This window comes from Candoia aspera, chromosome 4, assembly GCF_035149785.1.
Source record: "Candoia aspera isolate rCanAsp1 chromosome 4, rCanAsp1.hap2, whole genome shotgun sequence".
Classification (NCBI taxonomy): domain Eukaryota; kingdom Metazoa; phylum Chordata; class Lepidosauria; order Squamata; family Boidae; genus Candoia; species Candoia aspera.
Window position 1 is genome coordinate 3,426,366 of NC_086156.1, and position 23,085 is coordinate 3,449,450.

The 23,085-nt window shown below is 46.9% G+C and overlaps 1 protein-coding gene across 4 annotated transcripts; it reads right to left on the reverse strand.

Annotated features, from left to right (window-relative positions):
* Window positions 1-9,160: 9,160 nt before the first annotated feature.
* On the reverse strand, window positions 9,161-22,432 carry C4H1orf35 (chromosome 4 C1orf35 homolog). Of its 4 annotated transcripts, none has more exons than XM_063303284.1 (9): window positions 22,353-22,432; window positions 20,846-20,952; window positions 19,007-19,157; window positions 17,621-17,666; window positions 16,616-16,698; window positions 14,615-14,687; window positions 14,421-14,500; window positions 13,137-13,304; window positions 9,161-10,496 (listed from the first exon to the last, which is right to left on the reverse strand). In XM_063303284.1, the coding sequence occupies exons 2-9, from the start codon at window positions 20,937-20,939 to the stop codon at window positions 10,223-10,225; spliced, it is 969 nt and encodes a 322-aa protein (XP_063159354.1). In that variant the 5' UTR covers window positions 20,940-20,952; window positions 22,353-22,432; the 3' UTR covers window positions 9,161-10,222. The 4 variants fall into 4 exon arrangements, with proteins under 4 accessions (XP_063159354.1, XP_063159353.1, XP_063159355.1 ...); XM_063303283.1 differs by lacking the exon at window positions 22,353-22,432 and adding an exon at window positions 21,548-21,775; XM_063303285.1 differs by lacking the exon at window positions 22,353-22,432 and having other exon boundaries at window positions 13,137-13,301; window positions 20,846-21,046.
* Window positions 22,433-23,085: the final 653 nt, after the last annotated feature.

Consider the following 23,085-nt stretch of genomic DNA (forward strand, 5'->3'; position numbering starts at 1 on the left):
TGGAGAAAGCAATGGAAACCAGAAAGAAAATAGGATCATCCTTTTTTGTAGGGGGGTGGGACCCACTGAAATTACATTCACACACTCTTGGGGCCAGTCCAGAGACCTGCATGGGAGTGTTACCCTGCTGGCCAGTTTGAGCACCCAGACCAGTGTGTCTCAACCTAGGCAACTTGAAGATGTGTGGACTTCAACTCCCAGAATTCCCCAGCCAGCGCGCTTTAAGACATGTGGACTTCAACTCCCAGAATTCCCCAGCCAGCGCGCTTTAAGACATGTGGACTTCATCGCCCAGAATTCCCCAGCCAGCGCGCTTTAAGACATGTGGACTTCATCTCCCAGAATTCCCCAGCCAGCGCGCTTTAAGACATGTGGACTTCAACTCCCAGAATTCCCCAGCCAGCGCGCTTTAAGACATGTGGACTTCAACTCCCAGAATTCCCCAGCCAGCGCGCTTTAAGACATGTGGACTTCATCTCCCAGAATTCCCCAGCCAGCGCGCTTTAAGACATGTGGACCATCTCCCAGAATTCCCCAGCCAGCGCGCTTTAAGACATGTGGACTTCAACTCCCAGAAGTCCCCAGCCAGCGCGCTTTAAGACATGTGGACTTCATCTCCCAGAATTCCCCAGCCAGCGCGCTTTAAGACATGTGGACTTCATCTCCCAGAATTCCCCAGCCAGCGCGCTTTAAGACATGTGGACTTCAACTCCCAGAATTCCCCAGCCAGCGCGCTTTAAGACATGTGGACTTCAACTCCCAGAATTCTGGGGAATTCTGAGAGTTGAAGTCCACACATCTTCAGGTTGCCACAGTTGAGAAAAACTGACCCAGACTGGATTTTTGCATCCAGCGCTTGGTTGAGGAAGAATAATACCGTTTGGGCAAAAATGGTAGATAGCAGAACATTCATCCCCAAGCAACCTACAAGTAGTCCTCACTTAATGACCATTTGTTTAGTTCAGACTTACGACAGTGCTGAAAAAGCCAACTTACAACCAGTACTCACACTTAAGACCATCTCAGCATCCCCAGAGTCATATCACGGTTTGGGCGCTTGGCAACCAGTTTGCATTTACGACCTTTGCAGCATCCCATGGTCACATGATCACTGTTTTCGACGCAGTTCCCCATTGAGCAAAATCAATGGGGAACTGCGTGATTTGCTTAATGACCACATGGTTCGCTTAACAACCACAGTGATTTGCTTAATGACTGCTGCAAAAAAGGTTGTAAAATCGGGTTGGATTCATTTAATGATCTCTTTGCTTAGCAACTGAAATTCCAGTCTCAACTGTGGTGGTTGAGCAAGGACTACATGTATTCCATCCCAACTGTACTTTGACTGGTCCATTTCAGGACTGGAAGAAAGCTTTGCAGATCCTTAATAAAACAGGAAAGCAACAAGGTAGGGAAAGCCTGCAGAGCTGGCTTCTGGAATCTATTCCAGCTTCTTTACTAGAAAAGGTATCTGGATTTTTTTCTTTTTTTCTGTGCAATGACCTAATGTGATGTGGCTCCTCCCCTCTTACGGCATCTGTGTGGATTTGTGGGTATGTATGCGTGGGAAGCCCTGGGCAGGTTGCACATGCTCTACCCTAGTCACATAACCAGGAGGAAGCGGGGCTTAGAATGGCCCAGTCACCGACCTGTCAAGCCCTGCCTGTTGGAATGCACTGGGGAGATTTTTCCGGATTTCTTTCCTTGGCTGCCCCCTGCTGGATCCACCCACTTTTCAAAATCTTTCTTTTGCCGGCTGTCTCCCCCAGCACCAAATTCGGCCCGGTTCTGGTCAGTTTTTGGAGAGTTCTTATGAAGCCAAAAGTCTCTGACTCCCTTGAACAGTTTGTTTCCAACATGTTTTTTTGGCTGGAAAGAATGCAAATGAGTACTATGAGAGTGGGACTGGGGGCATTTTTTTTCCCAATAGTTTTCCTATAATCAGATGAAAGTGGTTTAATGTGGGCAAAAGGAAAATTGGAATTGAGACGAAGAGAACTGAATTTGAAGTAGAGTTACATACAAATGACGATCACGTAATAGCTAAAATGTATAAATTGTTATTAAGGTTTGAAGCAGAGGATGAACAAGTTAAAGACTGGATGGTGAAATGGGACGCAAACTTTGGTTGTAAACATGGAGATATGGGAGACAGTGTGGGAAGCTGGTGTTAAATTTACACTGTGTCATAATTTAAGAGAGAACTTTTATGAAATGATGTATCGTTAGTATATGACACCAGTTAGACCATCAAAAATGTACGAAGAAAGATCAAACCAGTGTTGGAAGTGTGAAAAGACAGGGCTTTTTATCATGCATGGTGGACTTGGGAAAAAGCAAAGACATTCTGGGTGCAAATTCACGCAATGATGCAAAAGATACTACGGATTAATATTACAGTGAAACCAGAATTATTTCTATTGGGTTTTATGGATGCTGAACTGGAAAAGAAATAGGGGAAACTAATATTGTATATGGTAACTGCAGCAAGATTATTGTATGCACCAAGATGGAAGAATAATGAAATATCCATAGGAGAAGATTGGATCGTAAAATTGACAGAGCTTTGGAAATAGGTCAGGGGAAAAAAACGATACAGACTTTTCTGAAAGACTGGAGGCCTTATATGGACTTTTTGTTAAAAGAAGAAAAGACTGAACTGATGATTTATGGATTTGGGGATTCAGAAGGGTTAAAGAGGAAGAGGAAAGAATAAGATGGCAATTACTCAATAGAAAGAAGGGTGGAAGCCATAATCTTATGTTTTCTTTCTGTCACTTTTCTTTTTTATTACTTCCTATCTTCTTACTTTTTCTTATCTTCCTTTTTCTTTTTTATACTTTCGTTGTGTGGTAAAATTTTAATTAAAAATATTTTTGGAAAGGAGAGAGAATGTGTGGGTCTGGGAGAAATAAGGTTGGAAAGACTCCAGTTTATGGGCAAAAAGTCCAAACGGTTGACTTTGGAGCCCACTCAGTTTGTCAAGAAGACGGTTTACAAAGCTCTAGAGTGCCACCTTCTGCCCAGCTGGGTCACAACTTTGGTCCCCAAATGCCCCCTGGAAGAATTTTAGAAGAAGTAATACCGCTCACGGCTCGTTCTGTGACCAAGTCTTCCATGCACGTTTTGAAAAGCAGCAATCAGACAAAAATCTGCATGTGCCGCGCAAGTCACTGAGCTATTGATTACCAGACATTGGTTCACTAATGATGTATGAGCCACAGGTTAATCTCTTGCATCTGAGGAATGACCTGTTGCGATGGGGCGGGCGGAAAGGAAATGAAGATAATTATGGGTTGTCGGCGTCAGGGAGACATTCCAAATTAAGCCATCTGGCTCAGATGCCTAAAGAATGGGGCCTGGAAAAGCCATTGCTCATGTCTTGCTCTCCAAACATCCAACCCCCCCCCCAACTTTGTAACTTCAAAAAAAATGCAGAGGAAAGAGCTGCAGGCTTTCCCATCTAGCACCCTCGCTTGGGTTGGTTGTCACTTCAACTCCCATAATTCCTGTGCAGAATGTTCAGGGCATTCTGGGTATTGGGGGGAACTCCTGGAGTGCAGCTCGGTGTTTTGCTCCGTTTTGGTGCCAGCTTCCTGCTGATACATGCAAGGTGCAACATCAGTTACAATGAGGAGTTACAAGTCGACAGACATTATGGAAAAGGGAGTTGGGGGAGAGCAAGGTCAGTGAATTCAACCCACAGGGCAACATCCAAGACCAGAAGACTTTTAGAAGGAGCATCAGCCTTGGTTCCTTCACATAGTTTTTCGCGGCATCAGATGCTTAACCAACTTATAGCCCCATTTACACAACAGGTTAAACTTGGTGAGTTTCAACCATGGTTAGGGTTTGGGAGGGTTTTCATGTGGGTGTGGGTGGGACTGAACATGATGCTTGTACCACAGCCTGCTTGGTTTCTGGATGGTGCAAAGTGTTATTACCAGAGCCCAAAAGTGGAGCTCATTCAGGATGCAGGTGAACTGTGGTGTGTGAATGCAACCGAAAGGTGCCATCCAAGTTTGTTTCAGCGTTTGGAGGAGTCAGTGATTTTCCTCACCGGCAGGAAACCAAATCCATTCAAATATAATCTCAGGAATGAGTTCCACATCTTTGGTATCTTGAATTCAGAGTACAGGTAGTCCTGGCTTAACAACCATTCATTTAGTGACATTTCGGATTTACGACAGTGCTAAAACCTGATTTACGATTGGTCCTCACACTTACGACCGTCACAGCATCCTCGCAGGCACATGATCACGATTTGGGCACTTGGCAACTGGTTTGCATTTATGACCATCGCAGTGTCCCATGGTCACGTGATCACCATTTTTGACCTTCCCAGCCAGCAAGCAAAATCAATGGGAAACCATATGATTCACTTAACAACCATGTGGTTTGTTTAACGGCTGCGTTAATTTACTTAACGACTGCCACAAAAAGGTCATAAAATTGGGTGGGATTCACTTAATGACCTTTTGCTTAGTGACCAAAATGCCAGTCCCAATTGTGGTCGTTAAGCAAGGACTACCTGTATGCAGGAAGCAAGGAAAGAGATGCTCTCCTTTGCTCTCTAAAACCTTTGGCTCCCCTTCTGCTCCATGTAGGACCAGTTTTCTACAAGGTCCCAAAGATTTTTCCAATCCTGGGCTTGGGTTCAGCTAAGAAGTTGGGCCTGTTGGCCCATCACTCACAAGTGCCAGAGCTGTTGGGTGTCCCACCCTTGCAAGGGTGGCCACAGGGAGGGGGTCAAAGTAACCAAGATGGCAGCCACGACCATGCCCTTGAAGCCCCACCCTTTTTTACATGCGTCTCCATCTTGACTTTTTTGATCCCCTCCCCGTTGACATCCTTCTGAGTCAAGCTTTAGCCTCAACAGCACCCTGTCCAAATTGTTTCCGGGACTTTGAAGTGCTGCAAAATATCCAGGCGTGATTAATGCCTGCGAGCAAGGATGGAGAGGTAGGACAGGAAGCAGCACGGGAAGGTCTGATGAAGACACCTTTGTCCCTTGTAAGGTGCGCACCATGCGCCCTGCTCCAACCCACCTGGGCAGATGGAGGCACGACTGTGCCCACGTCAAAGATGGTCAGCGGGTTCCAGGAGGGCCAGCCCATCCAAGCAGGATGATTTGCAGCTGGGAATCAGAGACAGCGGTGGTTTTCAAAGGGCCTGGGGTTGGATGATGCGCATCGGGGCCAACTGGAAATAAATCTAAAGGTTTGCCTGCCTCTGGCTTTCTCTGAAAAAGGACTGCTGGAATGTTAGAAGGGCACCGAGCAGAACAGAATTCTCATTTTATGGAAAATTGGGGGCTGTTTTATCAGGGGAAAAAAGGGTACAATAAGGGCAGCGTTTTGCAGGAAATGGAATGCTATTTGTGCCTTATCGGGGCATGAAAAAAAACATAACGTTGAATATTTTTAAATTTGGGGGATTTTTTATCTCGTTCAGTAGTTTCAATCCGTTCTTCAGGGGACTGACGTATTCTTATTACCACAGTAACAATTCAGTTGGTGTTTTGGGTTGTAAATCAAATAGTGTTGCCGATGGGATTCACCATAATAGTTTTGAAAATATACCTGAAGGCATTTCATTTGTATTGTTAATTTTTGAATCTTTGGTCAGCTGTATGGGAAGCAGGGAAGTAAATAGATAGGTTAATGGGGTTGGTTAGATGGGAATTACAGTTCCAACACAACCCGGAGCTGGATTCACACAGCACAATAATCTTAGGCTAACTTACTTATTCATGTAATACTCTAGGCCTTCCCCACAAAGAAGTATGAAGGGTTACATGGTACAGTGGTTATTCTCCATAATACACTGAATTATATCTGTTCAACTCTATTGAAATTGGTCGACCATGTTGTGTGAACTCACCGAAAGCACTAAGTTAGGGAAAACAGGTGTAGACCAGTGTTTCTCAACCTTGGCAACTTTTAAGACGTGTGGACTTCAACTCCCAGAATTCCCCAGCCAGTATGCTGGCTGGAGAATTCTGGGAGATGAAGTCCACACGTCTTAGACCTTGCTGGATGGAGAACTCTGGGAGTTGAAGTCCACACGTCTTAAAGTTGCCAAGCTTGAAAACCCTAGCGTAGACTGTGCCACCCTCGTAAAACATTTCTAGCATCCTGATCAGTAACCAGCGGGGTTGACCTAGAAACGGCTTTACAGCAAGCTCTCCCAATGTGAGCCTCCGGATCGTTTGGCCCAGCATTCCTTGCCAACCAGACCAAATGCTCAGAAATTGTGCCAGCGACTGCCAGAACACCTGGCAGGCTGAGCTTGATCTCCACTTTCCCAAATGCGCCAGTCTGCCCTAACGCAAAGGGCAATTTCCCATAATGCCCCAGAGCTTTGCCACCAAAGCATTGGGGGCATTTACAAAGACCGGACCCGGTTCCTGTTCCCGGTCAGAGCAGTGAAGCCGAGGGCCACTGGGATGGGTATTTCTAATATAAATTCCACGTTTCTTGTGTTTGTCCCCTCCGCAGGACCAGTGTCTGTAACTGCCTGGGAACCTGAAGGCAACGGTGCCACCTCAGTCTTTTGCCACCAACCTGTGTGGCTCGGTTTTGTTCTTTTACGGCACTCCAATTTCACAATGGGCCATTTTCTCTCCCCCCCCCCTTTTTCTTGGGGGCAGGACTGCCCTCTGCTTGGGACTTACAACCCAGGCTGTGCCCATAAAGCTGCATTTCTCACAGGATTCCCCCCACTTAACACGTAGGTGAGAAGGTCCCCCCTTTCTTGCCACTTTATTATGTAATGAGGTTATTGGGCGATTTCGCTCCCCCATTTCCTCCCTCCCTTACGGCAGGAAGCTCGGGCACCAACCAGCCCCGAAGAACTCAGTTGAGAAATATGCTTTATAAAAAGAGATCAATTGCATGCATTTATGGCCATGCAAACATCCTCTTGTAAAGCAATTTGGTGAGTGGAAAACATCCCCCAACCTCCAGGACAGGGCCAGCCCCCTCCCAACATATCAATTTTCTTGCAATTGAAAGCAAGCAAGCAAAACAAAGTGATATTTCTCTCCCTTCCCAGGAAAAAAACCTCTTTTCCAAGAAGGGCTGCAGTTCCTTTTGCACCACCCGGTTATTTTCCCAACTTAATTTGGTACATCCATTTTTTCCACCCAGGTTTGATCCTCTTCCCCCATTTTTGCAGCCTCAGCCTGGGGTTGAAACAGAGCCAGATTGAAAACACTTTCAGCTCCCCGAAGGGATGCTTTTGGGAGCTGAATCTATGCAAGGTCTGAGCTGGCCTTGACGGACCCGTTCTCTGAAAAAAGCATTGGTAATGCCAAACGCGTCAGAATGTTCCTGCCAGCAGGTCCCGTTTAAGAACGACTCCTAGTTAAGAACGCACTGCCGCAAAGGCTACTGTATTAAAAATTCAAGTTAAGTGCCATGTTTCGGAATAAACACACAATACTACTTTGTGTATAATTATGTTTAAGAGGTTTTAGTGTATTCGGAAGTGCTTCTTCAGTGTTTCATATGCATAGAAAGGTAAAATATACACTCTATAGCAGGGTTTCTCAACCTTGGCAGCTTTAAGATGTCTGGACTTCAGTGCCCAGAATTCCCCAGCCAGCGTGAATTCAGGAATTCTCCCAGAATTCTGGGCGCTGAAGTCCAGACATCTTAAAGCTGCCAAGGTTGAGAAACCCTGCTGTATACTAAGACAAACATTTGACTAACTGATGCTAAACAGCTGTTCCGACTTACATACAAATTTGACTTAAGGACAGACTTAGGAACGGAACTCGTTCTTAAACCGGGGACCTGCTGTAGTTAACCTATTTTTGGAAAGATCCATCTGGTCTGGGTTTCATATAGCGTATGATACAAATACAGGTTGTACTTTGGGGTTACTTTTAAAGAAAGGTCTGTCCCACCCTGTGAGATCAGCAGAAGAGCGATTACCAAATCAGGTAAAGATCCAGGGCCTGCATAACATGAGTCTGGGTTCCATGTATTGTGTGAATTCAGAAGATGGATCATTTTGATAAACACCTCCAGAGCTTTCAAGGTAGACCAAACATCCCCCCCCCAATTATTCCCTCCCACAGCCACATCCTTCTTTACGGAAACTCATTACTGAATAGCTAGTTTTTAGATAGGAGGGCAAGTTGTTTGTTAAGAGGCGGGCTACCACTGAGAAGGCCCTGCTATGGAGTCACTACAGATGGAGCCCTTGGAGAACTGGTAGTCCTACGCAAAGGAGCAGCGGAGGGGGGATATTACTGCTGGGAAGGAGAGGGGAAACATGGGACTGAGTCCTCTTCCACCAGCCCCACGTGGCTACGGGCTTTCTGTAGCTGAGCTGATCAGCCCTGGGCTCACTTCCAACTCCAGAAGGACCACCATGAAGCCAGGGCAGCTCCACGTGAGGAGCCCTGCTACCTTGCCCTGTCTTTTGAGGTTCCTCTCCCACCTGCTATGGCATCACCACCCCACTCTCTAGAGCAGTGTTTCTCAACCGTGCCAACTTTAAGGTGGGAGGACTTCAACTCCCAGAATTCCCCAGCCAGCCTGGCTGGCTGGGGAATTATGGGAGTTGAAGTCCACCCACCTTAAAGTTGGCACGGTTGAGAAACACTGCTCTAGAGGCTTCAAAGGCTGACGGTGGTATCCCCCAACAGTCTCTCAGCCACTGCAAAACAAAAACAAAAACAAAAACCCTGCACAAAACAAGGAAGAGGAGAAAGGCATGGCTGAAACACCAGTGTGGTCACCCCACTCCTGCTTCCTTCCTTCCCCCACCATCCTCATGCACAAAACCTCAAGGGGCATCGTGACAGATGTGCCAGGAAGTGCAGCCTAAGAGTGGAGGGACAACAACTGTATCTAAGTGCCCAGAAACCGCTCTCCTATCATACACTTGCAACTAGCAACAAGTAAGAACTTCGCCCCACCCTGGTTTCTCCCGGGAAATGCCACAATGCCACTCCTTATGGATGGGCACGCTCTTTCTCTCCCAATATCGAACCCCAAATACCCCGAGGGTGGTAGAGATCAGTAAAAACACAGAGCACATTCACATGGGCCATTCGGTCAGAAGTATTTTTTCAACTCTGTCCGGGGAGAGCTGAGGACGTCTAGAACACCAAAGGAAAGAGAAAAGGCCATCAAGGTCAAAAAACGACACGCCGCTTTTTTAAAAACCCGCCACGCTTGCCGATTCTTTTCCATTTTTCGGGCGCCTCGCAGGGCGTAATAAAAATCTGTACAGGTTGAAAACCTGAAAGAATGCTCACCAAAAACACGCTGTTAGTAAGGTAAGGTTATGAACCGACGACTTCCATTAAGGAGATGGATGCAAATCGTGCCCTGAAGACAGAGGAAACCAGCAAAAATAAGGTTCTACCCCTCAATCTAAATTGCCAAGGGAAGAATGCTTTTCTATTGGCAGTTGTGGAGTATGCTGCAAAAAATAAACCAGGGTCCTCGGCACCTTGGACACAAAATACATTTATACCTTGCCTAAGTTTTTATAAGCCTAAGCCTCTTTCTCCTGGAGTTGGTATAATTCCTGCAGTTCCTGGATCTGAGATAAATTGCAGCCACAATTTAGCTTGGAAGAAATCAGTGGCCAACACCTAGTGTGGTCAACAGATCTACAGGGATGTGCCCATGAAGGAGCTGAGCCGGACCCAACGGAGTCTTTCCTCATTTAATTACAAGATCTGTGGCTGCTTTTGAAATTGGCTGTCTGTCTCAACTGCAAAAGAAAGACGCTGTGTGAGCTCCCCCATACTTTGTTTGGCGTTATGAATTTAAGAAGGGGATTTCTGCACTCCCCCAGAACCTCCTGGTTGGGATGAGACACTCTATCTGATCCCCAGCTGATCCCTATCTGATCAGTGCTCTGTTGCTCTTTAAAATTCATGCTACTCAGCTGATCAGCAGCAGGCACATCCTTTCCAAAAAGCTCTGGGCAATTCAGCGCTTTCCACCTGGCATTTTAAAACTACCGACTTGAGCTGACCGGTTAGCATAGCTACGAGGGTTTTACGTTCATAAAGGCATTCAAGCACAGGTCCTTTTGGAAAAGATGCTTTCGGATGGCGGTGCCGAGGGACAGAGGAAGATCAACGCTCCAGCTACGAAAGGAACGCCCATGTTTGCAGCAGACGGGAATCCGGATCCACGAACGGCCAAGGAAATGTTCTGCTGACGCAACAGCTGAGGCGGCTTTGGATGGGTCAATCGTCTGAATCCGTGTCATGCCTCCTCTTGGCTGGGGGGGCTTGAGGAGACCCCCGTATCTGTTTCCGAGCCCCTGAAGCTCTGCCTCTGGAAGGCGGGGACCGGCTGTGGCTTCGCCGTCCACGGTTCCCCCTTTCCAGCTTTGAGGGAGGAGATGAAGTTGCGTTGCGCTGACACCTGCCGGACGGTTTCTGTGCTGCTTGGGCAGGTGAAGAAGGACCATCACGCCGGCAAGAGGACGGCAGGGGCTCCAGAGAGGGCCTCCGTTTCCTGTGGATACCAAGAAGGCAAAGTCAGGTCATATGATTCTCGGGACAGCACAGAGAAAGTGTATCAGCCCTTCGAGGTAGACCAGACTAAGAAACCAACATCGTTCAGGCGAATACTACTTTTATTATAAGTAACAGAATCTTGCAAGTCTGATCACGCTTCCCCCCTCCCTCCCTTTATCTTTGTGAGAACTAGGGAGGGTCATGTCTGAGTCGCCTTCTCAGATTATACTTCTGGCCCGGACTCAGATTTCTCCTATCTGACCATTGTCTTGATTCGGCTCTTCCTCCTGTTCCTCAAGGTCATTCCTTCTGTCCACCGTACTGTAAAGAGCAAGGAATGAGGATGTAGCCTCGTTTTCAAAGACTGGACCTTACAAGGTCCCCCTTTCATGGGAACAGACTATGGACCCCAGTCAAAGTGGGGTAGATACTGCAACAGAACAAAAGATAAACATCCTTCCACCAGGCCTTAAGGGCAGAGGGAGGCATCTTTTTTTGAGTAAGTGAGCCCATCTCGAATTTTTAACTCACAAAATGGCAACCAGGGAAAGGCCTCATTGGCTACAAATTGCCCCTTTAGTTCAAGGCAAAGAGGTTCCCACCAACACCAACCAAAACCTTGGCCTGCAGTGCTGTCCCCCCCCCCCCACTTTTAAAAATTTTCTAATGCCCATGAGGTCAATTTCTTAAAAATTAAAAAAAAAATGACGCAGATGTCACAGCATCCTGATTTGTCACTGATTCTTTTACTTAATTAGAAGAATCTAGGGAAAAAAAAATAAGTTCCAGCAGGCTTGGAACATTATTTCAAGAAGGGAATTCAGAGTTAAATGGGAGCTCTGCTCCTGTCCAAACACTTAACGCTTCATTTTTCGCCAAATCTCAACTTCAACTTCTACAACGCGGGGAAAGACTTCTGAATCAAAAGGCTGTTCACAGTGCCCTCATGTGCTGAGGGTTTAAAATGCACCTGCTAAGGAAAACTCTTTTCCAACAAAAGATGACTCTACGCATGGACATCACGAGATGATCAATACCGAAATCAGATTATGTACTTTGCAGCCAAAGATGGAGAAGCTCTATACAGTCAGTAAAAACTGGAAAAATGGAAGCAGTGACAGATTTTATTTTCTTGGGCTCCAAGATCACCGCAGACAGTGACTGCAGCCATGAAATTAAAAGGCGCCTGCTCCTTGGGAGGACAGCTATGGAAAACCTAGGCAGCATATTAAAAAGCAGAGACATCACCTTGCCAACAAAGGTCCGTATAATCAAAGCTATGGCTTTCCCAGTAGTGATGTATGGCTGTGAGAGTTGGATCATAAGGAAGGCTGAGCGCCAAAGAATTGAGGCTTCGAACTGTGGTGCTGGAGAAGACTCTTGAGAGTCTCTTGGACTGCAAGGAGGTCAAACCAGTCAATCCTAAAGGAAATCAACCCTGACTGCTCATTGGAAGGACACTGAAGCTGAAGCTCAAATACTTTGGCCACCTAATGCGAAGAGGGGACTCACTGGAAAAGACCCTGATGCTGGGAAAGACTGAAGGCAAAGGGAGAAGGGGACGGCAGAGGATGAGATGGCTAGATGGCATCACCAATGCAATGAACATGAATCTGAGCCAACTCTGGAGACAGTGGAGGACAGGAAGGCCTGGCGTGCTGTGGTCCACGGGGTCACGAAGGGTCAGACACAACTTAACGACTCAACAACAACAAAGGAGAAGGAGTTAAAGGCAAAAGCCGGGCTGTATCAAAGCATTACTACACCTGTCGGCCCTATACGGCAGACCAGACTTCCAGGCTGTGCCCGGAAACACCTTTGTGGGTCTCAGCTCAAGAAGAGTATCGTAGAAGAGAAGCAGCAGGCAAACACAAATGATTGACGTACCGGGAATTATTGGAAAACCGTAAGGAGAATTTAAGATTAAATTAAGAGAGCAGAAGGACATTGTTGCCAATAGTCTTCCCATTTACAGTTATCAGAAAGATTCAAAATGGACAAAAAGACTTACGGTATGGAACAAAGTAAGACAGAATCTGAAGTACAATTTTGCACCGATGATGAACATGTAATCGCTAAAATGTGCAGCAGGTCCCCGGTTTAAGAACGGGTTCCATTCCTCAGTCTGTCCTTAAGTCAAATGTGTATGTAAGTCGGAACAGCTGTTTAGCATCAGTTAGTCAAATGTTTGTCTTAGTACACAGCAGGGTTTCCCAACCTTGGCAGCTTTAAGATGTCTGGACTTCAGCGCCCAGAATTCTGGGAGAATTCCTGAATTCACGCTGGCTGGGGAATTCTGGGCGCTGAAGTCCAGACATCTTAAAGCTGCTAAGGCTGAGAAACCCTGCTTTACAACTACTACATAATCTCTGGGCAGCCTCGTTGTCCTGGTTCAAAGGGAATCTGGGGTGTCAAGATAGAAAGACAGATGGATATTTGGAGGCTGAGTGATCCAGGGAGGGGGGGTCTCTAGTTGTAACTCTGGACCATTACTCTCACTTCCCACCAGCTTAAAGTTCCTAGCCTCAACTGCCGAAGGATGAAGACAACCACAACATTCTGATCTTCTCAGCAACGGAAGCAGCCACGGAGCCGCACAAAACCAAAATTCTACTCAAAGATGCGGCCAGAACGATACCTTTCCCTGTTCTCGGGAGAAGAGGCGGTCAATGAGGAAGCCCCTCTCTTTCTCTGGTGCTTCTCTCTCTCCTTCTTTTCCTTCTTGTGTTTCTTCTTCTCCTTCTTCTTCTTCTTCCTCCTCCTCCTCCTCTTCTCCTTTTTAGATTTCTTGCTGACCTCACTCCTGCTGTGTTAATCAAGAACCCTTTGGAAGAAGGCTCTTCTCTTTCACTTCCCCTTCCGTTCCACCCAAGGTCTCCCCCCCAAGATGTTGCCCCAAGTGGGGTTAGGCTCATGCAAGTCCACAGGCAACGGGGTGGTACAGTCCTGATAGGGCTGGAGGGAGGAGGAGCCATCCTGTCTAAGGCAGTGAGACAGAAACTAGCCCAACCCTTAACATTGACCTTAACATTCAGATAGGGGAGCCTTTCCCAACAAGAACGTTCGACTTGTGCCCTGCTGGTGAAATGATGGGGAATGGGGACAGGAAGCCCACCGCTTCTCCTTCTCTGCGCTCCCTGCTTGCTTGGGCCCTGCGACCGGATGCGAGAAGCACCTTGGGAGAATCAGCGAACAGCTGCTGCCAAGGAATGGTCAGATAAGAGACGGCTGAGCCCGCAGCTGGATAGTAGGAGGGGCAAGAGGCTCATAAGGGACCCTCCCTAGTTTCTCAGGCTGTAAAGGAGATTGTTGGGGGAGAGAATTGTACTTCCACGCTTGCAGGATTCCGTCAGCGTAGCTTTACAATAGAGCTCATCTGGCTATGATCCCTATCCGGCCTACCCTGCGAGGCCGACATCAATCTTGCAAGCATGAAACTGCAATTCTCTCCCTCCCGTCTCCCTCACAGCCCGAGAAACTAGGGAGGGTCCCTCCTGAGCCTCTTTCTCCTCCCATTAGGCAGCTGCGGGCTAAGCCACCTCTTATCTGATCGTTCCCTAGGCAGTGTCTCTTCGCCCCGTCTCCCAAGGTCTTTCCCACATACCAATACAGGCCCATTCTGTTTGCCACAAGTAAACCAACCCACTGGAAGGAAGTGAGCATGTGGAGAGCTGCCTTAAATGCATCGGGGGTTTGGTCTTTAGACCTCCAGAAACTTATCTTCCTTTCACAGAATAGGCCATCTTCTCCCAACCTTCTACAGCAGAGAAGGCTGATTTAGGCTGCCTTTCTGTTCTGCTTCCCAGGGATTCTCCTCCTTCCTCAAGTTCCATCCCTTTGTGCCAGATCTAGCAACCAGCACAACTCACTTCTGCAGCCCCAGAAGAAGAGGAAGGACAGCATAAATCAAGAGGGTTCTTACTCAAGCCTTTCCACGCTGTTTCTCTCATCCTGCTCCTTTGGAGGAGCTGATGGCTCTGGACTATTGGCCACTGGATGATGCTGTAGTTTCAGAGACAAAACAGAAACGAGGGGAAAAAAAATCCCTGACGTGCGTTAGGAAAACAGACAGGTAAAGCTGGATCGTCCATGGAGCTGTGCAGCAACGCAACTTACCGTAAACACGGAAAGACCCAGTTTTGCTGCTGCTTTATCTTCTTTAGAAAACATCATTCTTCCCCCAGCATTCCTGAAAAGTCAAAAATGTATTCATTCATTCATTCATTCATTCATTCAACAAATTTGTAAGGCCGCCCAACTCGCACACAGTGACTCCAGGTGGCTTACAGAATTAAAATCCACAATATGGAATTAAAACCGCAGCAAGGGCTTAATTTTGGGTCCATCCTTTAAGGAGAATTTTGCTCTCCTTCAACGAAGCCCACAGCCCTGCTTGGGGGGCGCCAAAACGAACCCTTCCATACAGGACAACGGGGCACTTTCTTGGAAAGAAAGAGGCTGTTGTCAAGAGCTTACACAAAGTTCACCCTTGTTAATCGGGCTCATTCCCAGTGAACTGCTGTGCAAATAACAGGATAATTATTGTTACTTTTTTAAAAAATTGTTTTTACTTCTTGTCCGCTCTAAAAGCCGCCCAGAGACTACTGGAGCGGGCGGCTATAAGTAATTTAAATAAATAAATAAGAGGACAGATGGGGTGGGTAGACAGAAAGAGACGAGGTGGGATTTTTAATGCAATTAAGAGAAACGCATGAAGTGACCGGGAGAGTGGTCACTCCCTTCAGAAAGGTATTATTTGTTGGTAAGATTTCTATCCCACCTTCTCTTCAGGAGGACCCCTGTCCTGCTCATCCTGTTCCTCTCATCTGATTTTTCCTCAGAACAACAATCCCGCAAGGTAGGTTAGGCTGACAGCAGTCAACAGGGTCAAAGTCCCTCAGGGAGCATCTGGGGCTGAGGACAGACTAGAACCCAGGACTTTTCACTCCTAATCCAACATTTTCACCACTATGCTACCTGTCAGCCCACTATGTAGACCAGACTTCCTCAACTTTTTGACCTTGGAGAAACCCTTGAAATATTTTTTGAGCCCCGGGGAATCCCTGCACATTCAGGCTCAAATGTAGGCCAGAAGTTACAAAATTATGATATTCGTTTCACGGGTAGGCCTGTAGATATGCACTAACAGTGTTCTTAAATTGAAAACAAAGAATGAAACTTACCTCTTGAATGTGAAGTTGCCCGAATTTGAAATAAATTTTTAAATAAATTGTGATCTCCCAGGGAACCCCTAGGGGCCCCTCGCAGAACCCGAGGGTGCCACGGATCCCTGCTTGAGAAACCCCGATGTAGACCAAACCAAGAAATCGATTCCACAAGAAGGAAGGCACTACTTTTATTAAAATTAGCTATAGCCTCGGCAGCTTGAAGACGTGTGGACCTCAACTCCCAGAATTCCCCAGCCATTCTGGGAGTTGAAGTCCATACATCTTCAAGTATTGGTTATGGCACAGTAATTGTTGCCAATCATTATAATTACACCAATTATAATTACCAATAAATAATAATACCATAACCACGATAATTAATTATATTAATTAGTTAATAAACAACCACAATAATTAGTTATGGCACATAACCTATCAATCAAGAGTATTTTGGAAGACTGACTGTGCTTTACTTCTCCCCCATCTTATACGCATGTGAATTATGCAGGTATCTAAGTTGCTTGCACAAACCTGCTTGTTTTGGACTTAAGCCGTGTTGTTCCCCTTATCAGTTTGGTAATGGATCTGGCCTATCTCTGTCCAGGTCATCTTCCTTATTCTCTACACCAGGGTTCCTCAACCTTGGCAACCCTAAGCTGTGCGGGCTTCAACTCCCAGAATTCCCCAGCCAGCACCCACCCAGCTTGCTGGGGAACTCTGGGAGTTGAAGCCTGCACAGCTTAGAGTTGCCAAGTTTGAGGAACACTGCTCTACATCACCCTGGTTTTGGGGCCGAGAGGGAGGAACCAGCCCAAAGTTTCTGGGGCTGAGATCCCCCTGCTGCACCTTCACCGCTACCCACACCGGGTCTCACATTTATTGCCTCTCCAGTGCCATCACCCCCCTAGAGAGGAGCATGTGGAATACTTTGTGGAACGGCACCGCTTACCGAGAACTCCCCAGACCCATCACTCGATCGACACACTTCTCATCACGATCCGCTCCATCGCGTTTGCAGACTTCGGCAAGATCCTGGGGAACAATTGTAGACAGCCCGTCGACCATTAGACAAGCTCATCTGGCCTTGTGGGATTATAGCTCTGAGCCGTAATAAATTCTCCTCTACCAGATCCGTTGGGTTCCCTAAAATCTTCAAGAGGGCAGCATCTGAACACAGTCTGGCTCTGAGAAATCCCAGGCTGATTTTTATCAAAAGATGGCGTAGTAGGTATTTTTTTCATCATCGTGAGTTTCTAATCAACTCTGCTGCTTGATGAAAGAATTATTACATAAATTAATGTTATCCGTTCCGATGCGCAAACAGAACAGATGGAGAAAACATTTTCTTTGCTCTGTTTTCATAAGATATAGAGATCAGGCACCATCTCAAAAGCAGCCTCTGCGGTTTCCCTTGGGCCAAGGAGAAGGCACACATTCTATCTGTGTCAAAAAATTAAACTCATAAAAAAAGAAATCCAACGCAGATCTAATTGTGAGCCTGCTGTTACGGGACTGAAATAATTTGAAGCACAGTTCAGTAACTGACCATTCACAAAACAGCCAGGTGAATTAATTCATGACCCTATTTTATTATGTGGCTATTTAGGTATGAAATTTGGGGTAGGTAAAGGTAAAGGTTTCCCTTGACATTAAGTCCAGTTGTGTCCAGCTCTAGGGGGCGGTGCTCATCTCCGTTTCAAAGCCGAAGAGCCGGCGTTTGTCTGTAGACACTTCCTCCGTGGTCATGTGGCTGGCATGACTACACGGAACGCCATTACCTGCCCGCCGAAGCGGTACCTATTAATCGACTCACATTTGCATGTTTTCAAACTGCCCATTCACAAAACAGCCAGGTGAATTAATTCATGACCCTATTTTATTATGTGGCTCTTTAGGTATGAAATTTGGGGTACCATGGACTAAAATAACATTTTAAAAAATATATATAAAATACCTCTTTACTCAGTCCTGTTGGCTGCTTTTTCACGTTCTTATAACCTCTGTAAAATAACAACACATAGGAGAATACAGTTGAGCAGAAGTGAGCCAGGATGTTTGGCTACAGAAGAGTCAACAAACAATGTGAAAATGATGAAATGGGCATCACTACACAAATAGAAAAGTTGCGGGGTTTGTATCATGCTGTCACAATGCCCCCACCCCTCTGTATGCCAAAGCATCTCATTGGGTTCCAGATTCCATTCCTGTTCTTACACTTATTCCAGTCATTAAGATAGTACCCAAATTTGCTTGTCCTAGTGAGTATCTGATTAGCAGGTTTCTCCCAAACCTGGACACTGAAAGATTGTCAGCTCAATCACACTGTGATGTGGAAGCAGTTTGGAACACTCTGGAAATAAATAGAAGAGCCCTTGGCCAGCTTCTGGAGTTGGAGAAGCAGAGGGTGCTCAAAGCACCTCTAGAGCATATCAGGACATCAGAAGCAAGGTGCCTTTGCTCTGCACTCATTCCTATCCCAGTGGGAAACTAAAAGTGGGTTTTTCCCCAGGTGTCCCAGACTTTGTTAGCCAGAGTAGCTGGGAACTATGGGAGTTTAAACCGTGACATCTAGATGACATCAGATTGGGAAGGTCTGCTGAAGAAGGCAACCTTTTTTCAGTCCAAGAGCCACATTAATGTGTAAATCACTTCCAGGGCATGCATGCCAACAGCAGACGAGTCACAGCTTTGTCAATACAGATACACAGACCCGCAGCTTAATTACTTGTCTTCAGAAGAAACCCAAGGAATCCAGAGAGCAAAATGGTTTTAGCTGGCTCTTCAAGTGTAACGTATATGTTGCAACTGCAAAGTGTCTTCTGAGTTTTTCTTAGGGTAGAACAATTAATGTAAAGTGAAATACTGTTTAGGAACAACCCAGATAAAAGGGAAATCCTGCAGGTTGCAGAGGGGTTGGAGATTCTGCCAACTCCAGCTTAGACTTCCAAAGCCATCTGTCTCTACTGAGCTAACCCTCAAAATTCCAGAACTCAACATCCATCTTTTTTCCAGCTTGGAAACTTTTTCACCTGTGTTGGCCCCCCTTAAAGCAGCTTCCTGAATCCTCCTACCCAGAAGGCTGCTGGAAAAACTGAAGAGAAGCAAAGACTCCCTGATTTTCTTAATAGCTCTTGTGATTTTCTCAGCTGGTGTCATTTCTTCCTTCCAGAGAAATTTTACTGAAGGCCTGCTATTTCATCCATACCCGCCCACTTGTCATTTCTCATCTCTTTGCAGCTGAAGAACCCACTTCCAAGGTTTACTTGGAGACCCGAGCTATGTCACTTGCGCAGGCACACAAGCTGCCAAGGACCACCAGATGGGTGGGTTTGAAACTCACAGGGCTGCCATCATGGCCTCCTCTTCTGCCCGCCGGATGGCGGTCAGCTCCTCTTCCCGGGACAAAGGTGCATCGCCTTTTTTCCCCTTGGCGTACCACGTAAGATCCTTCCCCTTCTGCCAACGGCCCACCGGGGCCATCAAGGAGTTCCCTGAAAGACAAACGAAAGAAAGACTGACATTGTTAGATAATGGTATCACAGGATTGAAAGCCCAGGGTTCGGTGGTGTTGGGTGAAGGGCCTCAGGCGTCTTCCAAAGCGTGTCTAATTGAGAGGATTTGGGGTGGCCGAGCTGGAGAACATCTGTAGCTTCCATCTCTAGAAAACCACTGTCTCCAAAATTTCTAGCTGTGGGCTGAAATGGTATTATCTCTAGACTGGACGTCTGGAGGGGAGAGAATAGGAGGAGCTGTGACTGAGAGGCAGTCACTCAGTGGCTGGCTTGATACAACCTATTAAATCCAAAATCCAGGTTAAAATAAAGTTGCCACCAGGTGATGCGCTTCTTGTGGTGACTTCATGGGCACATCCAAACAGCTTCCTTGACAGACTTCCATGTTGTTGACAGTGCCTCTTTCTGGAATGCTTTTTTGGTTTCCTATTTTGGTTTCCTCTCACCTTGGCTTCTCAGACAGTGTCCATCCAAGGACTGACCCCAGCTGACCCTGCTTAGCTTTCCAGATCTTTGCGCTCATGAAGCCTTCTTCACAAGAACATGGAAGTGGCTGCTCATGAGCTGTTCTTTCGACTGCCCAATCTACTTGCAACCCTGGGCTTCTCTGATGGCCTCCCATCCAAATCCTAGTGACATTGGGCCCTTGTTAGCTTCCTAGATCAGCCAAAGTTGGGTTAATAAAACAACAGTTCCTCTGTTCCCATCACCTGCTGTGCCTAAGTAACATACCACGTGCCTAGTTTCCACAACATGCAAAGACAATAACTGGGTTCCCACAACATTTATTTTGTTTTTATTTTATTTATTTTCTATCCCGCCTTTATTATTTTTATAAATAACTCAAGGCGGTGAACATACCTAATACTCCTTCCTCCTCCTCTTTTCCCCACAACAGCAACCCTGTGAGGTGGGTTGGGCTGAGAGAGAGGGACTCCCAAGGAGAGAACAACACCCCCACCAACACAAGCAGGGCAAGCCACGGTCTATAAACCGAGAGCAAGGCCCTCTCCCTCCTTGCACTGAAGACGTTGCCTAGTCTGGCAGTGAAACGTCTGCAAGAAAACAACCAGGCTCAGAGAGCGCCAAGGACTCCACAGAGAGGGACTGGCCCAAGGTCACCCAGCCGGCTTTCAGGCCTAAGGCAGAACTAGAACTCGCAGCCTCCTGGTTTCTAGCCCAGTACCTTAACCTCTAGACCAAATTGGCTCTCCTAAAGGCAGCGAAGATGCCTAATACTCCTTCCTCCTCCTATTTTCCCCACAGCAACAACCCTGTGAGGTGGGTTGGGCTGAGAGGGAGGGACTGGCCCAGGGTCACCCAGCCGGCTTTCATGCCTGAGGCAGGACTAGAACTCTCCTACCACGCCTGATTGGCTCTTGGGCTGAGAGGGAGGGACTGGCCCAAGGTCAGCCAGCCGGCTTTCATACCTAAGGTGGGACTGGAACTCACGGACTCCTGGTTTCTAGCCCAGCACCTTAACCACTAGACACAGTGAATCACAAACTGCTCAACTGTTTCCCTCTAGCTTAGCCAGCTGTGAATTTGCAGCTGGAGACATCTGGACCCAGCCGTTCTCACACTGAAACAGATCTGGAGCCACTTCCACACTTGGTTCGCATTGGAGCTGATTCAACTGTCCCAAGATCAGAAAGGTATTGTCATACCAAGGTAGTTTTCACGTTGTTTATCCGTCTTCACATCTTCCCAATTGAACTGGTCCTGTCCTCCCCTCACCCCACCTCGGGAGGAGCCGAACATGCTGCAGGCTTAACTGGGGTCTAGAAAAGAAAGCAGTTTAAAGTCAGTTATACCTAGTCATGAGACTTGAACTCTGTCAAGCTGGGTATAAGTTTGCTTCTTGCATTCATGATTTGCCCAAGGAAGTTTTGAATGTAGAATTGCAAACCACATCCATGCTCGCTCTATCTTATCCTAGCAAAAATTCTGTAGGCCATCTTTTGACAACGGGAAGCCACTTCTTTCTATTCATGATGGGAAACAGACGAATAGAACATTTTTTGTTGTTTCTTTCAAAGGTGCAATCCAAACAAAACAGCCTCGGTTAAGAATCTTAACAGCCATATTAACTAAAATTAATGCCGCCCCCATCACAAATCTTACATGCTGGTAACTATTACTTTATAGTATTATCTTCAGCCAAGTTGAACATTCTCAGAAGGTCTTTTAATAAGGTCCTGGCAGCAAAATACCACTGAAATATATATATTATTATATTATATTATATTATATTATATTATTATATTATTATATTATATTATATTATATTATATTATATTATATTATATTATATTATATTATATTATATTATATTATATTATATAATATATATAAAGGTATATAAATACATTTTTGTTTGGGAAAAAATTATAGTTGTCTTATTGAACATATTATCCAGTGACCTTCTTGAGCTGCTTTCTATGTTAAAATACTTTCTACACATGAGAAACTGACATCCTTTAAAAAAAAACAAACCTCCCTGAACATGGATGGATGTGCAGAGCTTAGCTGGGGATCTACTAAGGGATATGCAGAAAATCAGCAAGGATTTCTGACTTATTTCTGACTGCTATTTATTAACCAATAGCAATTAAACACAAACCCACAACGGTCATAGAAAATCAGACTGCTAAATGGCACAATGCTGGGAGAAAAGCAAGAATGGGTTGCTGTGGGAAGGGCCTACAGGTTCAGACCTGTCCTGGAAAACAACGGTGTGGGCTCAGACACGCATCTATTCCCTTAAATGTTGCATCCAGCCCTCTGTCTGAGTTGCTCCATTACTCCAGCTGCGGATCGCAGATTTTAGGGGAAAAACAATTGAAAGAAGAACTGGTAGACCAGTGGGTCTCAAGCTTGGCAACTTTAAGATACGTGGACTTCAACTCCCAGAATTCCCCTGGGGAATTCTGGGAGTTGAAGTCCACGTATCTTAAAGTTGCCAAGCTTGAGAGACACTGTCATAGATCGTTAGGGGAGGTGGGGAGTCCAGGATCATTTCAACTCCCCTCCCAATATGACGCCCCGGCTCCCCTCTTTCTCATCCCCGCGCCCACGGCGCAGAGGGGTGCAGTTCTGCCAGCTGGACCCCTGTCATCGGACAGGACCACCTTCTCCCACTGAAGCTTCAGCGGCTGGGAGCACGACCCCTACCCGGCCCGACTTGGCCGATCCGGCGCCTTCCCTAGCTGGGATGGGCACCCACCGCCGTGCCCCCCAGGCTGGGGATGATGGGAGGTCACATCCCACCTGCTGGCAGACCCCACGGCTGGTGCATGGGCTCCACAGCGACCCCCTCCCAGTTGCAAAGAAGAGAAGGCGCACTGCAACCAGCCGGCCATTTCAAGGGCAACCCGGCCGCCCCCCGGAACTGGAGCGCCCCCGCCCCCGCGCGGAAACCCCACGGACCTCCGCCTGCCCGCCCGGCCGAGCGATCCCAACTGCAGGCTCACGTGCCGCTCCCGGGCGCCGCTTCCGCAAGCCCGGGCGAGACCATCCGTTCTTGGGGAAAGGGGGAAGCGGGCTGGACCAAGCGCCTCGCGGAGGGGGGTCGCCTGTCGAAAGGTCTTTCGCCCCGAGCGGCTGCGCTTCGCGCTCGCGGCTGGCCGAAGTCTTAATTTGTTAAAAAAAAAAAAAAAAAGCGCTCCCCCAAATAAACGAAAGCGTGGTGAATAGTTTTATTACCCTGGAGAATTTTGTTCCAGCCGTCCTGCAGTTATGGGAATGGTAGTGGCTGCCGGGGGTGTTGGGCTTTGTAGTCCCCGTGCTTGGCGCAGCGGAATGCCTGGCCAGGTGGGCCTGCGCGGCGCCCGGTTTGTGCATGCGGGGCTCGCACTCCAACTCCCATGATCCCCAGCCAGCAAGGGGGATATGGAGCAGGGTGGCA